General features: G+C 39.5%; 1 protein-coding gene across 1 annotated transcript in view; it reads left to right on the top strand.

Annotated features, from left to right (window-relative positions):
* Window positions 1-21,511, top strand: part of nhsb (Nance-Horan syndrome b (congenital cataracts and dental anomalies)) — a 54,066-nt gene that overhangs the window by 25,596 nt on the left and 6,959 nt on the right. The window contains exons 2-4 of the mRNA XM_008286661.1: window positions 20,299-20,451; window positions 20,534-20,670; window positions 21,263-21,310. Coding sequence (XP_008284883.1) covers window positions 20,299-20,451; window positions 20,534-20,670; window positions 21,263-21,310 — 338 coding nt within the window. The remainder of the gene's footprint in view (window positions 1-20,298; window positions 20,452-20,533; window positions 20,671-21,262; window positions 21,311-21,511) is intronic.

Raw genomic sequence — 21,511 nt, 5'->3', positions numbered from 1 at the left:
AGAGCATGTACTTGTTGGAACGTGATTAATTAAATCTATTATTAATTTAAATGTTACGTTGTAATCGTGATGCGTGTTGTTCTTGTTGACAAAATGACACATGGCGGTGCAAAATACCAATTGCTTGCTTTTCAACTTTCTACCTCCTCTCATAGTTTGCTTCCTCACCTCTCACTTGTGTGCAAGTGCAATGGGCATGGAGTTGCCATACAGATAGACAAAGGGGATGTTTTGGTCAGGAAAATACCAAACATGGTTGGTAAAAAAATAAAACTGTTGGAGCACTGGCTGCACTAGTTATCCATGAAAAACAACTCTTAATTTTTAAAGAAGAAATAATCTGTCCTCATCCATGAGTGGACAGTTAAAAATAATTAAATAAATGTATGTAAGTGCATTATAAAGAGAAACAGATGTGTTTTTATGTTACTGAGTATGGCACATTAAGCCTGTAAAACCGTAAATTCTACTTTAATTTCTATAGGATCAACAAAATGACAGACACCCTATTGATTAGTGAGCTTTAGAAGTCCTTCTAAGTGGATTTTGCCCCCTTTACATGGAGCCAGGCTAACTGTTTCCCTCCATTTCCAGTCTTCATGGGAAGCTAAGCTAACTGGCTGTAGTCCTGCCTACATTAAACAGGGTGGTGTCAACATTCCCATCTTTCTCTCAGCAAGCGAGCATATAAGCATATTTTGCAATATGATCCTATAGGGCTAACCTCATTCCTCCTCCAACTTATGGTCTTAAAAATAGACCAAGTAGGAGATTCAGAAATAATCCCATCAAATATAAAGATTCGCACAGGTACGCAGGCTTATGCAAAAAAAAACAAAAAAAAAAACACAGAGAATATGCGAGTGTTATTTATAATGCAATGACAATATGGGTACAGAATATATTATAGTTGTTGTCTTTGTTCTACATCGGCTCCTGGGAGGAGATTTAAAAAGGGGGCAGGGTAGATGTAAAATAATGGGAGGCTGGAATTTTTAGTTGAAAGAAAATATCTTGCCTTTCAAATACGTACACAGGATATATAAATAAGTGCAAACTTAGCATACACATTAATTTTATAGACACTGGCACACACACAAGCATGCAGGGCTACAGGGTGTGCCCAGCATCAGTGAGAGTACTCTGTGTGCCTGCTCTCTTACTCCTTGTGCCCTTATTGGTTCTTGCCCAATCCAGCCATCCAATCACATCAAGCAGTGCGATTCTGTGCATAGACTTGCAAATAATCTGCGTTTTTTTTTCACAACAACACTCCACAAGCACCTCTACCATTATCATCTCTGTTTCTTCCTATTTCTCATTCTGTTCACCCTCCAAAAAGTCATTAACGCCCGTTACATTCATGTGGTGAATGTAAATTACCAGCAAGAACTTACCTAAATTCTCGTGCCCTACACAGTGTACGTACAGCACATCCTATTTTACATGTGCACATTGTTCTATTTATGTGGCTTTACAAAAATCCATCTGTAAAAACTGTTGTTGTGTCTCTGAGTCTGTTGTTTAGAGTAGAGTAGAGGCTTATAAAGCTGTAGTGAATTATTAAGCAGGGTGAATTATGGGGCGAGTGAACGAGAGAAAGAGACAGAAAGGGAGAGAGAGGGAGAGGTCTGGACAAAAATAGGTCAACCTAGCAGTGGCAACCCAGGGAAGTAGAAATGATTCTCTCTCTGAGGAGGAGCTGTGTGTGTGTGTGTGTGTGTGTGTGTGTGTGTGTGTGTGTGTGTGTCTGTGTTTGTGTGTGCGTGTGTGCGCGTCGGAGAGCTTGTGTATTTGTCAGCAGCTCATGGTGTAATGCTAATTCATATCCTACAACAAAGCAGTTTAAGAGGAAAGGTTCACCCCCTGAGCCATGAAAGGGAGCTAAATGTCAATACGCAAGTAGATGTCTAGAAACATATATCTAGTGAGAAAACACGACACAGTAATAATTTGAGATGTGGTCAGATTTGTGTGTTTTTTAGGCAGTTTAAAAAAAACAAAAAAAACTTTTACCTTGTGCAAAAAAATGTTCAAATATATTTTTCAAGTTTTTTTCTTTCCTTTAAAAAAAAAAAAAAAAAAATAGAACTTAAGGCACCTGAACTTCACTGTAGTAATTCCATTTTATAATAATTTATTACACACTTTTCTTGTGTGTATGCTATAATTACTACTTGCTGTTTAGCTCAATAATTTACATTTAAAAAAACAAACCAAAAAAAATCACATTGAATTATGAAATTTTCCTTTTGTCCAAAGCTGTGTATGGTTGGGCTGTTTGTCATATTTCAGAAATACAGTTAATTACCTTGAGGCCTAAACAAGTCAAATATCCCATCATAACCAAAGGTATAAGAAAAGTTAACAAAAAAAACATCAAACATTTGTTGTCTTCTTTCCTGTCTCACTAATTATTTCACGGCCGATGAATTTTTAAAAATTAATTTCTTTAAACTTTTATTTCGAACCAAAAAATTTAAAACAAAAGTCAACATTTGATACACAAAATCAAGGTTTCAAAGTTCGAAAAGGGTTTTCATCTTATGACCAATAAAAGGGAACCACTGAACTACACAACATGTTTATAAGGTATTAGTTAGAAAAATGCAACACACATTTTGACACAGGAGTATTAATCCCATGGAATATTTAACACATGCCCACTTTGCTGATAACAGAAGTGTACTTTTACTTAAGTGGGAGTTTGAATGCAGGACTTTTGCTTGCAGTGGACTCTGTTATGTCTATTGCTGCAATTTATTTAACTTTCCAGGAACCAAAAACTTTGAAACAAGCTCCTCTAAAATGTCAACTTATGCAGTAGCATTAAAATTCACCTTAATGGGAACTAAGAGACCTCGGCCCAATCATGAAAAACATCCCCAGACCACTAATACACAAACCTGCTGTTAACTATGTCGTACACATTTATAGTCAGAATAAATAACATTAGTGGCACCTTGTTTGGTAAAACAGCTCACCAGTAGCCAAACTAAGTACACAACAGGGTTCTAAATGATGCAAAGAGGAGCTTCACACATGTTGAAATAATTCAAATATTTATTAGAAGTTTTGTTGGCACAGAGTCAAACCTTTTTGGGCAGATAAAGTTGTGCTAGGGGAATTTAGACGCAATACCTCAGTATCTTTATGTTTAATTCAGCAGTTAAAAATACAATTTAAAAATTCTGCTAAAATATACATTTATTGCATCATTTTCGGTCCAGTCAGACTGCTCAGCCTCGGTCTCTGATTTACCGTCTATATGGAATCTGCTGGCTCCTATTGCTGCTGTTCACATCAAAATGTTGCTTGCGCTATACTGCAGCACAGACAGAAGCAGTTCAGCAAGAGTTCAGGAGTAAGGCAGGAGTCCTGTTTTTGTTTCAACGTTTCTTCACTCTGTAATCAATTTTTTATCATCAATGAAAATATTGGCTGCAGGAAGATGAATTCTAGCATCTTTTGAGCCATCCGTCTTACGGAGGATACATCCACCAGTTGTTATCAAACCGCCAAGAAGGAGCAGAGTGTCACCAAGAGCATGCGTGGTGGGATGAACTCTATATGCATGTATGTTCGTATGGGTGCACCTTTGTGAATCGGTGGCTATGCGTGTGCACTTATGTGATGAAAATACACACTTGCTTATCTATTTTCTGCGTATGCATTCATCTGTGAAGGGGTGAAGAGGTTTATGTGTGTGTAAAAAGTGAGAGAGAGAGAGAGAGGGGGGAGAGAGAGAGAGAGAGAGAGAGAGAGAGAGAGGAGAAGCATGACCTACATTTGGCAAAGCTCATCGTATGAGCATGAAACTGCCTAACATCACCCCAGAGCTCCTCAGCACAGAGCCACACGATTGGCTGCTTTCAGCTCCAACCTGACAACAGCACTGGCATCACCCAGGGGGAGGGGGAGGGGAGAGAGAGGGTAAGAGACGGCGGGAGAGAGAGAGAGAGAGAGAGAGAAGAGGACATAGGCGTGAGGCACATACATTAAATCCAAAAGAAGAAAGGATGCAAATAGATGTCTAAATGAAAAGAGACAGACACGTATGTTTCGCCACCACCCTTTTAGGGACAAAACGCTGCTCCCCACAGGATAAATCATTACATTTTGGGGTTCAAGACTTGTTTTTTTTTCAAGTCTTGCTTGTGGTCTGGCTCTCAGGATGGTCCACCGATGGATTGCCATGAAATGTTGAACAGACACTCACGGTTCCCAGGCGTTAAATCTTGGCAACTCCGGTGATGTCCTTTGGAAATGTCTACAACTGTACATGAAATTTTGTACATGCATGCAAACATGCTGATCTAAGATGGTGAACTCCATGAGATCTAGTAAACATTAACATCCTCACATTGAGCTCAAAGCCTGTCCCCAAATACTGCCTCACAGAGCAACGAGCATGGATTTTTGGTTGTGCTTGATAAAAGCAGTTATAATCAATATTTCTATGACAACAAAGTATGAATTGACAATGTCGGTCTGCTCGAGCTTATCTGCGGCTCACCTCAGCTCTACGTAGCTTTAGCCAGTGAGTTTCTGCTCATTGTTTAGCTGTCAAACCTGGAACTGGAGGTGACAAACTAACACACTGGATTTGGGCTAAATAATCTTTAAAAATATTTTAGTTAGATTATTCATGTTGTCACACAAGCAACATACACATCTCTGTTACAAATAAAAACTTGGAATTGGTTTGGAGGACATTGTACAATTTAACAAAAATGGAGGAAGTGAAATGTTACATCTTACAGGTGCAACAGACAGATATCCTTTTTGCAAAATTTGCTAGAAAAGTTCTACAAATAATTTAATGCAATTTAATCATTATAACAAAGGTGGATACTGTTTGTGGATCTACTCATCCCTCGTCTAACCATCCATCTATCATCCATGGAAAGATTGCTGCAAAGATGGATAGATAGACATAAATATTAGCTTTCTAGCCACCTCTTTGCACCCGTGACAACTGATGGCTAAATAGGCATGAGTGGACATCTACAGCATGCGTCTTTCCATCTGTGTCTTGGAAGGATGGATGCGTATCCATACAAAGTCTATCTGTACATCATCTATTGGTCTATCTTCAATGAATATTCAAACAGATGGAGTATATTCACAAAAGATTCGAGAGCCACATGTCAAAATGTATATGAATGTTGTGTGTCAAACAAATGCATTTCAGCCCACAAAATAGCCAGCATACTTGAAAACGATGTGTCAAAAACACATTCATGAGCCACACAGCAACGATTAAGACCCAAAAGTCTAGTAGAGGATGTCTCATTCTGTAGAAAAAAGAAAAGCCTCGCTGACACTTTTTCTGACTTGGTTCCATTCTTCACAACAATACTATGTTTAAGGCATTATGACTGTTATTAAGATCAGATATGGTTGGATTTAAATCCTTCCACACAGCTTATCAATTTAAAAACAATGACGAAATTGACTTAAATGCCACCAAAACATGCTTTACCAGAGATCTGCACAGAAAAAAAGTTCACACGTTCTAAAAATTAGTGGGAGGCCATCTTCTGGCAGCTGAACAGAAGCACACCCTGCTCTGCCCTGTGTAATTAAAAAAACAGGTTGGTGTTACATTTAACCCCACATTAGGACATGGCCTGCATGAAAGGAGTTTGGTTAACTTCTTTCGCTCTCATTGCATCATTTTTGGCAACGGCAAGCAGCAAATTTCAGCGAAAAATCCACTCTAAGCTACCTGTTCAGCACCAAACAGCAGGTGGACACAGCTAGCAATGAGCTGATGAACAAAGTAGAGCATTTAGTAAGTAGAGTCAGATATTTCCCTCAGGAGTATGTAGAGACCTGGTCTCACGTAGCCAGGCTGTTGTACATAATAATCTGGCTGCACCACACTATCGTCCTGCTATTAGCGGTAAAAACTGCTTTGGCTTGGTTTGTATTTCTTCGAAACAAATCACAGGCGTCTTCGGCGAGGCTAAGTGAAGTATGCCGTGTCAGTGTTCCCCCAAAATGGTGATGAGTAGAGTTTTTGTGGTGGAAAATTTCCACACAAGGAGATGAGTGATTAAAAAATCAATTATCAGCCAAAAACAAACAAACAAACAAAAAACCTAGCAGAGCAGCCGAACAGTTTCATTTCCAAAAAAGGAAGTTTTGCGTGGAGAAAGAAACGGTAACACACATATAGTGGAAGGGGGGGAAATGCCGACTGAGATAATCGGCCAATGACAGACTTAAACCTGCAATCTCCATCCGATGAGTCATACCAGTACAGAACTAAATCAAGAAACTTGCTTTGGCTGCCCCCAAGTGGAACCCCCCCAAAAAATACGAAGGTTTGGAAGCGTGCACATTGTAGTCATGGTTAGGTTTCAATTCAAAGCCTTCCTAAACATCTCTATCTCCAAATGTAGCATGCTGCAAATCTCTACTTAATATTGACAGCACACATGACCAGAGACTGTAAACTCAGCAGCCCCACACACACACACACACACACACACACACACACACCTTCTTCTTCTTCTTCCTCCTCTGTGTGCCACTCTCTCTTTTCTGTCTTTCCCTGAGATCCCCAGGCACAAGGCATTATGGGAATCACTCTGGCACAGCTCTCGCTCTTCACAGCTTTAATCTTTAAGTTGTTTCCATAGAAACAACTATGTTCACTCAGTTGATAACTGCTTGATGGCTTCTGAAGCTATAGAAGAATGTCCTCACCCAACGTAAACCTCCCCCACAGCCCAACAACAGAGGAATGTCTTAGTCACTACAGACTCATTGATACATCGATTTTAAATAATAGAGACTCTGCATTGATCATTGATGATGTCAGGTACTAAAGTAACAGCAGTGAGGTGTTTTTTTTGTTGTTTTTTTTTCTCCCTCAGTGAGCATTACCTGGTGTTCGCTACAAATTACATTATTTTGTCACGACGACCAAGTTCTTAAAGGGTGGTTTCAGTGCAGTGTTACATTTTAAGGAAAGCCTGCAGGTGTAAATCAATACTTCAATGACAGCTCAGTCACAGCTCACCTGCCAAAAGGAGACAAGGCAGGCAATATGTTTTTTTGTTTTTTTTTATGAATTTGCATCCACGCTTGGGTTATTTCAGGTTAGCATAGCTGCAGCAGACCACCTCCTGTCGTCAGGTACAGCATGTGGGTGTTTCCTCAGTCGCCTCAGAAGCCCTCTCCCTCCCCTCACCATGTCCCTGTCTCCCCCTCTATACGGATCATCGTCTGTCTCCCTCTCTTTAAGGCTCTCCAATGTGATGCGTCTGCACACATAAAGCTCGAAAAAATCCAACGCAAAAATATCAGCTATTAATCTAAACAGCAGGATTAACATATAGGGGTTCAACTCAAAACACAACCAATACACAGAAACACACATGCGCGCACACAGACACACACGCCCATTCACACTATGACCAGCGGTAGGAGTCTTCCTCAACACACGCACAGCAGGAGATCACCCCCTCCCTGCATATGTGCCGGTTTCCATGGAGACACGCAGTTAAAAATAACATGGGCGATGGCTTGTCTTGTGCCATTCCACCAACATGGCTGAAGCATTCACAAACACACACGCACACACACACACTGTCACACAGGCACGCGCGCACACACACACACAGTGGCAGAATAATGCTGGCTGAAGTGTGTTTGACAAGCACACACAGAGAACAATATGAAAACACACACACACTTATACATACACACACACCCTGCTGGCATCACAGAGGCATTTATTCCCACCGACCTCCCTTTGGTCTATACAGATGTGACCTCAGATTATATTTTGAGGGGGAAATAATAATAAGACACCTGCTGTGGGGTGTGGTACACTTAACTACTGTTAGATTATAGTATGTAAAGGCTTTTTTTTTAATCACAGTAAAGGTAATATGCCAAAGCTCTTTGGCAAACTGTCACCTAGTTACTCATCCAGCAGACACACGACAACATTAACATTCATCAAAAGACTTGTTTCTCATGATTTCAAGAATGAAAGTCCAGAATTCACTGTCCTTTTAACTCTGTCTCCAATCCCTCCTGGGACCAACGTGACTCCGTAGCTGCTAAATGCTTCGCTGTGTTCGGCAACAAGTCTCTAACGCTCCGTCTGTCTGCCAGTTGGTTCTGGGTTATTAAGTTACAATTATTTGGGGGAGATTTTTTGCCTTTCTTATAGGAACAGCTGATGAGAGACAGAACATGAGGGGCAGAGAGAAGGAGACGGGATGATATGCAGCAAATAAATGTGGTCAACATTCGATTCCAGCGTGAACCGCTCACAGTCCTGAACTGACCTGCATGCGCAAAAGATCAATAACAAAGACATCACATGCAGCCCAGTTCCACATAGAGGTAAACACAGAGGCAATAGGAGTCAGTGGTAACAGTTTCATTGATAAGTTGCAGTTTAATGGAGCAATTGCTGTAACTTTGGTATAGAGATGTGGGTGGATGTGGGAGCCAGGAATGGTCAGATTGTGATTGAATGGCTTCACTGAAACAGACTTCATTTAAAATTTTAGGGTGTCAAAGGCTACTTTCATCAATTAGCATTAAGACTTTTGACACAAGAAGTTTAGGTGACCCATCTCCCTGAGGAAGCACACACAAGTTTGGCTGCATTGGCTGTCAACAGGAGCGAGTTACCGCATGTTGTCCAACCTGTTCAGCACTGCAAACTCCTCTTGCTGCTCGATTCACAGAGAAACTCCTGCCAGCGCTGAATTGTGAAAAATGCTGAACTACAGTAACATAAATGTCACATGAATTCTGTATTTTTATTCTTATTTTATTCTGTTTTCTGACTTGCATCCGGTTTAGGAACAGATATTAAAGTGGCCGAGCTCAGAATCTATGTAACTTGTGCTGTTTGCACTTACAGAAACAGATCTGAGTCACATTTGGCTTAAATAAATAAATACATTTTTTAAAATTTGATTTGGGCCACTTTTCTCTGCAGTCTGAGCTAAAACGTGTCGCCATATCTCATTTGTCAGATTCTTTCTTTCCTCAGGAGTATTGATTAGTTTTCTCTTCTTGCTATCCTCAAATTTAAAAAAGGAAAATTAGATTGATCTTTCCTCCCATGCCTTAGAAATGTTGTGTTAGATGTTGGGTGTTTAAAAGTACTATGTATTTTCAGAGGTCACTGAGTGAAAAAGAACCACTGATTCAGAGTGATGTCAGTGCTGGAAGCTGTCTTACAGAGTCACAACATAGAAGTATAATGTTGAAACAACATTAACAACATTAGTATACTATACAGCACCAGTAAAAGGTCAGTCATAGCAGTCACAACATGATTTCTGTTTTCTGTAAAAAAAAAATTTACATAATCTAGAAAGACTGAAAACTAAATGATTTGTTTCTTCCATTCTAGCCAATGGAGTTATCCACTAAAATCTATTTTAACAGACTTATGCAAGCAGATAAACTGACACTGTGTCGCTTAGGAGGCATAACATTTAATTCAAGACACCAGGTGACCGCTCTCGTACCTCACACGTTGTGCGTACATCTGCGCATGAACTCTTGCTAATTTCCCTGCTTGTTTCCAAACTAACACACTGGCCAGACAAAGACACAGGAATTACAATTGCCCAAACAGAACAAAACGGAAACATTTTTCCTCTAGTTTACGAGACTCTATTATTCTCTCCATATTTCCTTTCCTGATTACTGTCTCTTTAGGAACAATGCTGCAATATTGATGAGGACTGGGGAAATACAGAAGCCTCAAAAAAGGCTGAGCGAGGAGAGGACGCTCCACAACAACACGAGATGATAAAACACTGATCTCCTGCTGCCTCATTTCTCGGCGAAGCGTGTCGATAGAGACGATTTTTTTGTGTGTGTTTTTTGGCTTGCTCTGGTAATGTTTTTCTGTCTCACATTTTAAGTGCATAAATAGGTTTCAAGCAATACATTTCCAAATTTAGCTCAAAAATGTCCATACATCTGATGAAAACACTGCTTTTGCTGCATAGCAGTACCTCTTAAAATAGTAAAACCACAAACTATTGACCCCAAACTTAAGTTTTTACTTTACTGTTTGTGTATGAATCCATAAAATGTAACACAGCATGTTGATTTATGAACATTATAGGTGCTGGCACAGGATTTCACAGACATCAATTGTCTCATCTTATTTTTAAACAGAAGGGAAACATTTCTCAAAATGCTGAACTATTCCTTTATAAACAGAGTATAAATATAGAATAGTGGCCTTATTGTGTCTATTAAGATGTATAGCTGTGTAGTAGATTTGTTTTCTGGTGGATTATGCCTTTGCTAAATCATTCAGTTTTAACAAATAGAAACTATATAATTAACACATTAACACTGACAAATAAACCCATCGATTCACCAAGGTGGCTTTCCATCCTCAAATGCACACAACATTGTGTCTGACCCTGTGTAGTGTTCACGCTGTGCCACTAAGAGGCAGTACAGGAGCCCTTTCAGTGGAGTCTGTTAAAACTGGGTAAACAGCGAGTGCAGAGCCAGGAAATAATCCCTTGAACATTTAACCTGCTGTTATGTTGTTGATATTTTCTCTGGCTCGTCGGACTCCCTGTGACGTGGCGGTTGCTATAAATAAGTCGTTTTCTTTTTTTTCTTTTTTCTTTTTTGCCTCTATCGTCGAACTCCGTGACTGGCCTCTGTTTGCCGTTGCAGACGGGTCTCGCAGCCTAATAGAAATGTGCACACAGTCACACACTTGTTATAACATGAATGTTGAGCGGGTCAGAGGGGGCAGAATGGAGGGATTGAAGAGGAGGAGGGAGGCTGAACAATAGTGCAGGTGTGCAGCTGCGGAAAGAGGGACGGGAAGAGGGAATAGGGGTAGCATGATTTATTCATTTTGCGAAGAAGAAGACACAAAGACGTACATTTATATATAGACACATCTGGAGTGAAACCACGGGCTGTTTGTCGCCAGCACAAATTCGCAAAAAATCCCAAAGACGGATCAAACTGAAATATCAAAAGAAACCCAAGCATGATCCCTACATAAAAACAAGGCAGTAAAAGTGTGTTTTAAGTGACTTAAAAGACTTGATTGATTTGGCTTAAGCTGCTGAGGCAGGACAAGCCATTAGGGTCCTATCCAAGAAGCTCAGGTTACGAAGCAGTTAATATGTGGTTGAAAGGTCTGTGATCCGGCACTGATGTTTCATAGATCGCTCAATACCACAACTGACAAACAACCCCAGGGACGACAAGCTATTAAGGACCTCCCAGCAGTCCTGTTTAGGAAAACTGCTGTAAATAAACTGAGGCCAGCCACGAGGAACATCTGTACATTTAATATTCACAGCCACGTTCTGCCCTCTCTTTGTGCTGACCACTGCGGTGAAGCGTGCGCGGACACGTGGTGGGTTCCCGTGTGTGTTCAGACATTATTATTGCTGGTGTGTCTGCGTGGTTCCTGGGCATGGCGGGAGGCTGAAAGCTCCTCAAGCAGACAGCCAGCTCCACCAGCTCCACTCTAAAGTCAGTGAACTGCCAGAGCTCCAGATTACAGCAGATTACCGGGCAGGGTGCTCATACACTCTCTCTCTTTCTGTCTGTGTGTGTGTGTGTGTGTTTCATGCTGTTTATTTTGCAACCACATGGGGATGTTGACTAATCACAATCAGTATAAACAAAGGCGAACTTTCCTTCGAGGAGGAAGCTGATGAAGCCTTATTTTGGTTTCACCTTTTAAATGATGGACACATTTTTGTCCTTTTTCCTGCCTCATTGTTGGAAAGTTCATTCACTGTTTGACTATAAAAATGAGAGATTTTACACCAGCACAAAAGTCGCTCTTAGATCGTCACTCTTTGGTGGCAGCAATAGAAGGATTGAGCACGTGATACATATTCCCAGCATGTGGCGGATTAATACATTAATACTTTGCGGCTGAATCCCCCCCCTCTTCTCCCTCCCTCCCTCTACATATTACAGCATCATAAAGAGATTACGGTCAGGAACAGGCCATGCCCAGGCAGGATCCTACCATCTGACACCAGCAGACGGGGGTGAACCATAAAGGGACAACAGGGATAGGACAGATAGTAGTTTGACTTTGCGTTGAAACGTAGATGCGCCATTCTCAGTGAGTGCGATGCGGCTCTCGGCGAGGCCAAAGTGGAGTCTCCACACTTTCTGAGAGGAAATATTTCTTTGGGGTGACGTGTTGGGTCAGCTGAAGGGAGGCGAGAGAGCAGGGGACAGCAGGTGGGTGGGTGAGGAGGTGAGGGGGAGGGTCTGCAGATGTTGTCGGTCCGGATGTTGCACAGGAATGTTTTAGGGGAAAAAGGTCTGCGGGAGCAAGTAAGGTGGCGTTACTGAGGAACACATGATAAGGAGTCTGCAGGAGGAAAAGAGGAGTGGCAGAGAAAGACAAAAAAGAGGACGAGAAAAAGAGAGAGTAGACAGCTGCTGACTATGGCTTTGGCTTGTCTTGGTCTCGGCTGCGTCCCTGTGCGATCCAAAGGTACTGTGTGTAACATCAGTGTCTATCTTGGAACCCTGTATTCTCTGTAGAGTTTCTGTTACCCTGTTGAATGCAGGAATGGGGCTGTTTTGTCACTATGATGGTTGAACTATTCTGTCTATATTACACTATACTGGACATCTGTCACCACAGTAAGGTCATGTTTTTTCACCAAGATGCAGTTTTAACAAATTATTCACTGTAAAGTCACAGTATGTGCACACTACACTGTTCTGGGTGTGAGGTTGTTTCATTGCAACTTAGATGTATTGTGAAAAGTTTGTAAAGATATTAAACATCTTGGCAGTTTAAAGTATGAAATTATGAACAATTTACGTGACATGACAGAAAGTCTCAAGACTGAATATCTAATTTTCCAGTGTAAACATGTGGAGATGGCGCAGAAAATTCTGCAGCGGTTACAATAATCAAAAAATCACTTGGGTAAATTGCTTCAACAAAAACTGGGTAAAAAAAAACAGCAACTACAGGATCCACCTTTTGATGTGGTTGAATTTGTCTTTTCTGTTTTGCTACTTTTTAACTCTGTTTTTTAAAAATTGAATAAAATAATCACACAAAAAACAGCAGATGATTGTGAAAATAATGTGGCCATCATATAGCTCAAATAAAAAGGTGACACAGTATACATGAGACTGTCAGACAATATAGAACAGGACAATTATAAGATCATTTTAGCAAGCTTAAAGTTAGTTAAGAAAGGAACTGTAAAATGGATTTTCAGTCTTGACAAGCTTTGATTATGATATATTTTGTGAGCAGCGATGTGCCTGCTGCCGTTAAAACATAAAACTACCACTGCTGAGAGTTAAAATGCTGTTTCTGCAAAAGTTGGAGCAGTTTGAACACTGTCGCTGAAACACACTGCTGATATCAGTAGAAAAAAAAAAATAACGTTACTACTGATGATGAGATGAGGTGATGCATGGTGTGAGCTGTCATGGGCTCGCTAACAGTGCACAGTTTCCCTCTGCAGAACTGGCCAGCTAGTGTTTCTTATATAACAGCTGTCTACTATGACAAGATTCTGCAGCTACTGCCATAGGGAGTGTGCTGCCTGACCCAGATACACCCTAATACATTCTCTGCTAATGACTTACATTCACTCACATCTGGACCAGACACACAGAGAGAAACAAAAAACATATAGCTGTGCCACGAAGAGGAAAGACATGTTAAATCGCTGTCATGGATGATTGTGTCCGGTTGTGATCTCTCTTCATGTTGTTGGCACGACTACATCCCGTCCTCTGAGATTTGGAGCTGTTCTCTCGCTTGCTGTGGTCTGTTACTGACCCTCATACTATGATTTCATTCAAGGTTTGAAGGTTTGAATGATGGAATCTTTTAATTATGCTTCCTTCTATTTATTATAGTTCTTGCTCATGCTCTCCATCTCCTTCCTCTTCCTCCTCCTCCTCTTCTTCTTCCCTGAAAGTGTTCTGATCTCAGAAACCATAAAGCTCACATCAGTATGCCTTCCAGATACGTTGAAAAAAAAAAAACGTGGGTAATAAAAATTAGCTCCATTAGCTAGATGAGGCTGAAGTGACGCACAAAAACACTTTTACATTTCATCCCATAACTCACCAACTGTACATCCCAGATTTAAAGCCTTTACATTACCGCTGACAGTTCTTAGCTGAGATCACTCTCCTGACACCACATCACATAAATTTCATAAATTTCATTTCATTGGGCTGTCTTGATTTTGCTGTACTTTAGCAAAGAACTACTCGTAACTTGTAGCAGCCGACTGTTCACAGTCAGATTTAATGTGTTCTGTTTTGGTATAGGTTTAAAGCAAGGACATTTGTTGCAAATTAGATTTGGCTCCACTGTATGTTTTCCTAAGTTCTGATGTTGTATGTCAGCAGCAAATTCATCTATGGATGTGTGGGTCAGAAATGCCTGACCACCGTCATTAAATCATACTTCAGCAGCTCACAAAGGCGTATGAGTATGATACATTTACAGCCCATAGTGAGTTCTTTTATCTGCTGATTTATCTATTGGTCCATCTATCACTCAGTTTTTAAGGCATGAATGAACAGAGTAGCCTAAATGTTTGTTTACATGGATGGCCTTTTGGAGGCCTCCTCAAACTCTCCTGCTTTCTAGCTACACTTTTAGAAGTTTTTCACTGTGAAACAGTTATTTCACTGTCAATGTTTTTTTTTTCTTTAAATGCAGAAAACAACTACTAAAATCACAGAAAAAAGGTAATAGTTTACATGTTAAACTTAAAAAACAGGCCACAACCATTAAGAAAAAAAAACAAAACAGATTGTATTCTTTCTTTAACAATGTCTGACCATTACTATATATATATATATTTTTTACTGTATTTAAATTGGAAAATAAATTTTAAAAAATTTCTACAGACATTTGCTGTTATTTGGTTTCTGAAATAATACTAATAATACACATAATATCTAGTAAAATCCCAGAAAAAAGTATGAATTGATATGTCACTTGTAAGACAAACAACAGGCCAAATAGTAATATGTTTTTTGAAAAATGTGTGCTTGTAAAATGGATATTTTAATGTATTTAAATTAGCTAAAACATATAATTATTTTACAGATAATTGCAGTTTTTGAATGTTACAGTATTCCTCTGTTTTTAATGGATTTTTTGTGGCATCACTTTACATTGTTCTTTTCTTTTCTTATTCATTCATTCATTCATTCATTCATTCATTCATTCATTCATTCATTCATTCATTCATTAGTCTTCCTGCATGCATTAAACACATGCAACAGGGAGGGAGAAACATCCTTAGTAGCCAGAGAGGCCCTTGGAGTCAGGCTGATTGTGGTTGTCTGTACATTAGGACTGCACTGGGGACCAAGTTAACAAATGTAGACCTGGCAAAGGCTTCCCCATGTAGGTTTTGTAGTGTAACTCAGTGACGGTTTGAACACATGACCACACTCAAAGGCACAGTGAAAATAGCCATCATACAGAGGGGAGATGCAAAAATGATTTAAATATGGGGATAAACTTGCATGTTCTCAGACTTTTAGAAATCAGCTAAAGGAATCCAATTGTATGGGTGTTTTCATCTGCTGCTGTTTTGCTAGATTTTAGAGCATTAATAGTGACTGATACTTTTAACCAATGTAGTAAAAGCTAAATGAAGAGGGCCATCGCAATGAGATCATGTAATTATAAGAGCGATGGTCAAAGACGAAGCAGCAAAAATGTGACGGAAGGCCTAGAGACCAAGAGCATAACAACCAGTGGGCTTTAAGAATGTGGAACAAATAACATTCTAGCTTCTTGCATTAAAAAGGGCTACGATAACATTTCTGTCTCAGTTATAGGAGTTTCAATATTTAAGTCATTTTTACACTCTAAATAGTTCTAATTGCTGTTACTGTTTGGATTTTTTTAAAAATATTTTAACCTCTTTTTATTCTGTTTAAAATCCCAGCGTTACCAATCAAAGTTCTAGTACACCGTTCCAAAAGGTGTGAAAAATAGAATGAATGGAAACCATCTTACTCTTCACTCATTCATAGCGGTGTTCATAAATGCAAAATATAAAAGGTACTGACGTGCAAAAGAAAACTAAAAGAAAAAAGAAAGCTTGCGAGAAAAGTCAGAAAACCACCCACTCTGTCACTGCTCGCATGAAGTTGAAAAGAATGCTGGATTGTTGGTTTCTGAAAGTTACAGAAGTTTTCACAGTTTCAATATCACAAAAGTGCTGGTGGACAGGTTTTCAAATGCTGTTTGACCATCCAACAAATACTTTGGAAACCTTGCAAGTATCAAAATTTATACTTTGATGATAATTTACAGGGAGTAGTGTGACATATTGTAGCTTGTTGATACTTAATATAATTTGTCCATTACTGTTTTTTCTCCATTTCTTCTCTTATTTATACTGTTTGGAGATGATGTTGGTGTCTCTTGACATTTCTAACTGCAAGCATTTACTGCAACACTTCACCTGACCTTCTCAAGCTTTGCTAAAGACAGAGAGAGTTTATCATAAGTAGTGTTGCCATCGATGTGTTAACATGAATCTAAAAATACACGCTGACCAGTGCTTCTCTTTACTAAGATCCAAAAGCCAAACCGCATTACAGTTCATACACAGTTTAACCAGTAACATTTGCGTATAGCGACTGCGTAAACTGTAAACCACTGTTACTTAAACCCTGAGATTTTCTGCTTTACTCTATTCTCTGTTTTGTGCCACACTTCTTTATTTTTCTTACTACACCTCCTCTCCTCTCTTGGTGGCCTCACTGTATGCGAGTCCTGATGAAGACACTGCAAGTTGCTGACACTGCACCTGCAGACATGAGGAGAAGTGGAGATAGAGGAGAGGAATGATGGGTAAAAGATGGCAAAATAGACACAGTGCACATTAGATGGGCATACGTGTGCTCAGCCATGTCTTGGCTGGAAGTTGGTTAGTTCTTGATGTGAGTTTCATCATAACTGAATGCAGATGACGTAAATGAAAGAGATGATCTAACAATGCAAACATTTTGATTTTGTTGCATTTGTTTTCTTTTTTTTTTGTGTGATTTTTTTTCCCCCCACAGTGTGACATTGTACCTAAAAGCTACATCCATGTATGCATTCTACGGTATTTCCTTCTGTTAAAATCTCCCTACACTCAGAATGACTTACATAGAGTCTGACCCTCTAAAGCTGCTTTCGCATTCACCTACTCTGTGCTCATCTTAAAATTTCGGTTTTAAACATGTATGAGAGTGATTTTATGACATCAGTGAAGTCAAAGCACGGTTAGTTTGGGAGCTAAATGTGATCAAATATGCAAGTTGTGGGGTGACCTGATAGCAGAGTGGTTTGGGCGTATACCGCGAGAGTCTCCGCTTTGAATCCCAGCAGGCCCAGATCTTTACAACATGTCATTCCTCTGCTCTTCCCCCATTTTTTCTGTCTCTCTTCACTGTCACTTTACAATAAAAAAAAAAAACAATACACACACAAAAAAATGGACTGTGTGATTTGGAAAGTTGCAAACGTTTTATACTATTGGTACACAGTAGTTACAGTTTTTGAACCAGCAATATTTGCATGTTGTGCATGATTTTTTTTTTTAACCAGTTAAACAAATTTTGTGAAAGAAAAAAATACATATCAAATCCAAATTAATATTCAGAGCAGTGCATTTTAATGTCATGTGTGTAATTCTTTTAAGAAAACAGCCAGGAACATATCACAGTACAATCCACTAATTCAACACCAACTAGGTCAGCAACCTTCAGACTGTTTTCAAAAAACACCTTTATTTCTACTTGTCTGCCCCTCTTTTAGCAGTAACAAGGAACAATAATGTATATAGGCTAGTTTGCAGAACCATCAGTTTAATGATCAGATTTGCTCAATGCAAATAATACAGCAATCTCCTGGAATTTTACCCTAAATTCCCATCATCTCAGCGTTTACAGAAAAGAAAATTTCTTCTGAAAGTGAAGAAGTAATAATTGTAAGATTAGTCTTACATATATTTCAATTTGCCTCAAAATGTGTTTTTAATTTATCACAATTCATATGATTTCATCAGCATGCAGTCTTTTGGTTACGTCATTATCTTCATGAAAGTTAAAGACACAAGATGTGACGTGCAAAACAAGAAGGTAGCTCTCTGTTTGTGACTGTCTTTGGGGCAGAAAGCTATGTAATTGTTTATTTAGTGTAAATGAGCTGGCTCTCTGTACTTCTTTAACCTTGTAGTTTAAATCAGCCGAATGCTGCTGATGCGAGCTCACTGATTTAATTGCAGGCAAATACAAGCCTTGATGAGCAATGAAAGGTTGCCTGGCTACTGATGCACAGTGTGGCTTTCAAGGACACAATTGCATTTGGAATTCAGAGTTAAAAGAGGGGAAGTAGGATTCATAAATAAAACTAAAGGGTCCCTGAGAGCAGACAGGAGAGAGATAATCGCAGTCCTTCTCTCACTCTCTTTCTTCTCATCTGAAAATCACCTGTTTTAAGTTAGAACTCTCAGCTATATATCATTCACAATAGCAGAGAGTTTTGTGCTTTTTGATGATAATAAATTTTGGTGGCAGTAAACATGAGAGAATTCCCAGTGTCTGGCTGGTGTGTGCAGTGTTTCAGGGATGGGTTTAGCTGCCACCTGCTGGCATGTCACAGCTTTGCCTCATGTTCCAATGCACAACACAGAAAGACTGTGGATTGTCATATTTTTCACATCAGCATTTCTAAATAGATTTTCGCATATGAATTTATAATATTATTTCCCTTCATTTTGCATATTGTTATGCAGAGACTCGCTTTAATGTGATAACAATGTGACAACTGGTGGTGAACTGTAAAACCTGGCCTGGATCTAAGCTTGCTGCTGTTTCTCTTTCATTGCAGCATCAGGGGCACTGTGAGCTTCTTATGTTAGCACACAAATGTCCTATTTCTAGAACCATGTCCTAAAGCGACAACAACATCTTTATGGGTTTTTTTTCTTAGAACTACTTTAGGACTGATAATCTCTTGAAAGAAAGAAAGAAAAAAAAAAAAAGATAAAACAGCTTAAACCAGGCTTGAGTTCCAACTGGACACCTGCAGTCTCAGACAGTGAGCCGCCTTGGAGGTTATAAGTATGTCAGCGGTTTGTAGCAATTGGATTAATAGGCAGTTTTGTTTTTTGTTTAGAAATATGTACTACTAAAGCACAGTGCAAACAAAGAAAGACTTCACTGTGTGTTTAATCACAATCCCTCACAATAACTGACGTACAGTGACGACTGTTTGGTTTCTGGAGCTGTGTGAAGAACATAATTCACCCTGTGTAATATACTGTGTGCTCTGATGAGTTCTTAAAGGCAACAAACTACAAACTGAATGCAAAGGAAGCTAAAAGGACGACAGTTTAGCTTAGGTCTCCCTCTCATTTTTACCCCAAGGCCCACTACATTGTCATTTGTTCATGACTGTATGAGGTTACAAGATATGTCACCCAATGCTTTGCTAGTTTGTAACAGGACAAAATTCGTTGTACAAGATGTCCTCAGCGTGTGGCTCTGTTAAACACACATGTAAAATAAGAGCATACTATACGATCTATACACACAAGGAAAGGCTTTACCGATGAACAAATATTACTGGTACATAAACAAAAATCACCCCTTGGCCAGAGCTGTCAACACACACAATCATATATCTTAAAATCTGCTGTAGCTCCGGACATATGCATATACAAATATGACCACTGTTTGCCCTTAAAACAGCACCAGTTCCAGCATCAGTACTTGTCAAAATAAGTTGTTCTAAGCACCTTGGGGAACTTGATATAGTTCATCTGTGGTTGTAGCCAGTCTCTGTTACTTCTGTATGTTCATGTAATCCCAGACTGACTCCAAGATGTTGCGATCAATAATTTTTGGGAGCCATAACGTCTGTTTCAGGACTCCTCCCTGTTCTAGTTGCTGAAGATATTTCTTTATGGCTGTATGTTTTTGGTTAATACAAATAAGAATCTAAACGTCCAAAGTGCAAAACATTTGCACAGTAGTGTATGTTCTTGTCAAAACACTGTATCAAAAATGTTAAAAAAAAATAACATAAAAAACTATTATGTGCAGACGTATTGTGCTTTTTTTTTTCTTTTTTTTTTTTTTAAATATCCCAGTCATTATATGTTGCTTTAAAGACATGGGAGGATAGAGGGGCACGACAGGGTTCCCAGTTACAATCGAACCACAAACACACACATTACAGTCATTTTGTTTAACATGTTCTTTCTCTCTCCTCTCTCCTCTTAGCGGTGTCAAACCTGGATATTGAGAGCAAGCTGTCAGCTCACTATCAGGCTCCATGGCACCAGCAACACAACGTGTTTCACCCTTGTACCCGACCACCATGTCTGGAGGAGCTGCACAGAAACGCTCAGCTCAGCCTCAGAGCTCTGCATCGAGGTGAGGCAGGCGGATCCGGGCCGCACAGTTGCAACATGTTTTGTGAGAATTGTATGAGTTTTTAACGTTTGCGATTTCACAGACGAACAACAATGTCAGCGATCCACGAGTCGGGAGAGAAACAGGGTGACTATCTCTATCTCAGTGGCTCCCCCCATGCCCACCTTCCCCTCACCACACACCATCCGCCGGCAACAGAGGAGTCGCCTGGCAAGAGCGGTAAGGATGACACACTGTGAGAATATATATTATAAAGCGACAATGTGATATATCTTACTATCAACCAGTCAGAAGGGGGTGATCCAGAAATGGTTTGCTCAGACTGGATTGTATCTCTTATCAAGCAGTTTCCTCTTGTAGATAGGGATGTCACAATACCAGAAATTTGGTAATCGGTACCAGTACTAATAAAATTCTCTACTATTCTCAATACCAAATTACCCCAAAAATAAATAAAATCCAGAAAACGCTGCACACACATCGTGCTAAAACACACACACAATGTTATATTATGACAGACCGAAGGGTGAGACAGTAGACTACTAGCATTATGAACAGCATCTATCTCATATATCAGGAGGCTGTTACACTCTGGACATCTTAAAACTCAAACATTAAACAAACTTGTCTTGAAACAGTCACCACTGAACAACTGGACCGTTTGGCTGGTACATTCTCAATTAAGTGCCGGACATATTTAGTACAACATCCTAGAATTTTTTCTTTTTTCTTTTTTAATTCACATCCTTTGATTCTTATTAATGTGTTCTGATAAACTGATACGATATCTCATTCTGATATTGCCATGCAGCAAGAGAGAGCAGAAAGGGAGCGAGAGTTAGACTATCAACACAGGAAGGTAAAACAGAAACCTGTCTGTGTGTCTGTTAATGTTCAACACATCAATGCCTGCTGTAGCATTTTTTTGCACCTGTGTGTACACTTACTGCTATGTGCCTGGAATTTCATGTAATATCAGTCGTACATTGGATTCCAGTATAAATGTTTTTCTGTGGCTTTAGTTATGTGATTGGATAGGAAGCTGTTTACTGTATGTCGG

The sequence above is a fragment of the Stegastes partitus genome, unplaced genomic scaffold (assembly GCF_000690725.1).
Source record: "Stegastes partitus isolate 25-593 unplaced genomic scaffold, Stegastes_partitus-1.0.2 Scaffold462, whole genome shotgun sequence".
Taxonomy (NCBI): Eukaryota; Metazoa; Chordata; class Actinopteri; family Pomacentridae; genus Stegastes; species Stegastes partitus.
The sequence above is the reverse complement of the archived record's forward strand: the minus strand, read 5'-3'. Positions and strand labels throughout refer to the sequence as shown.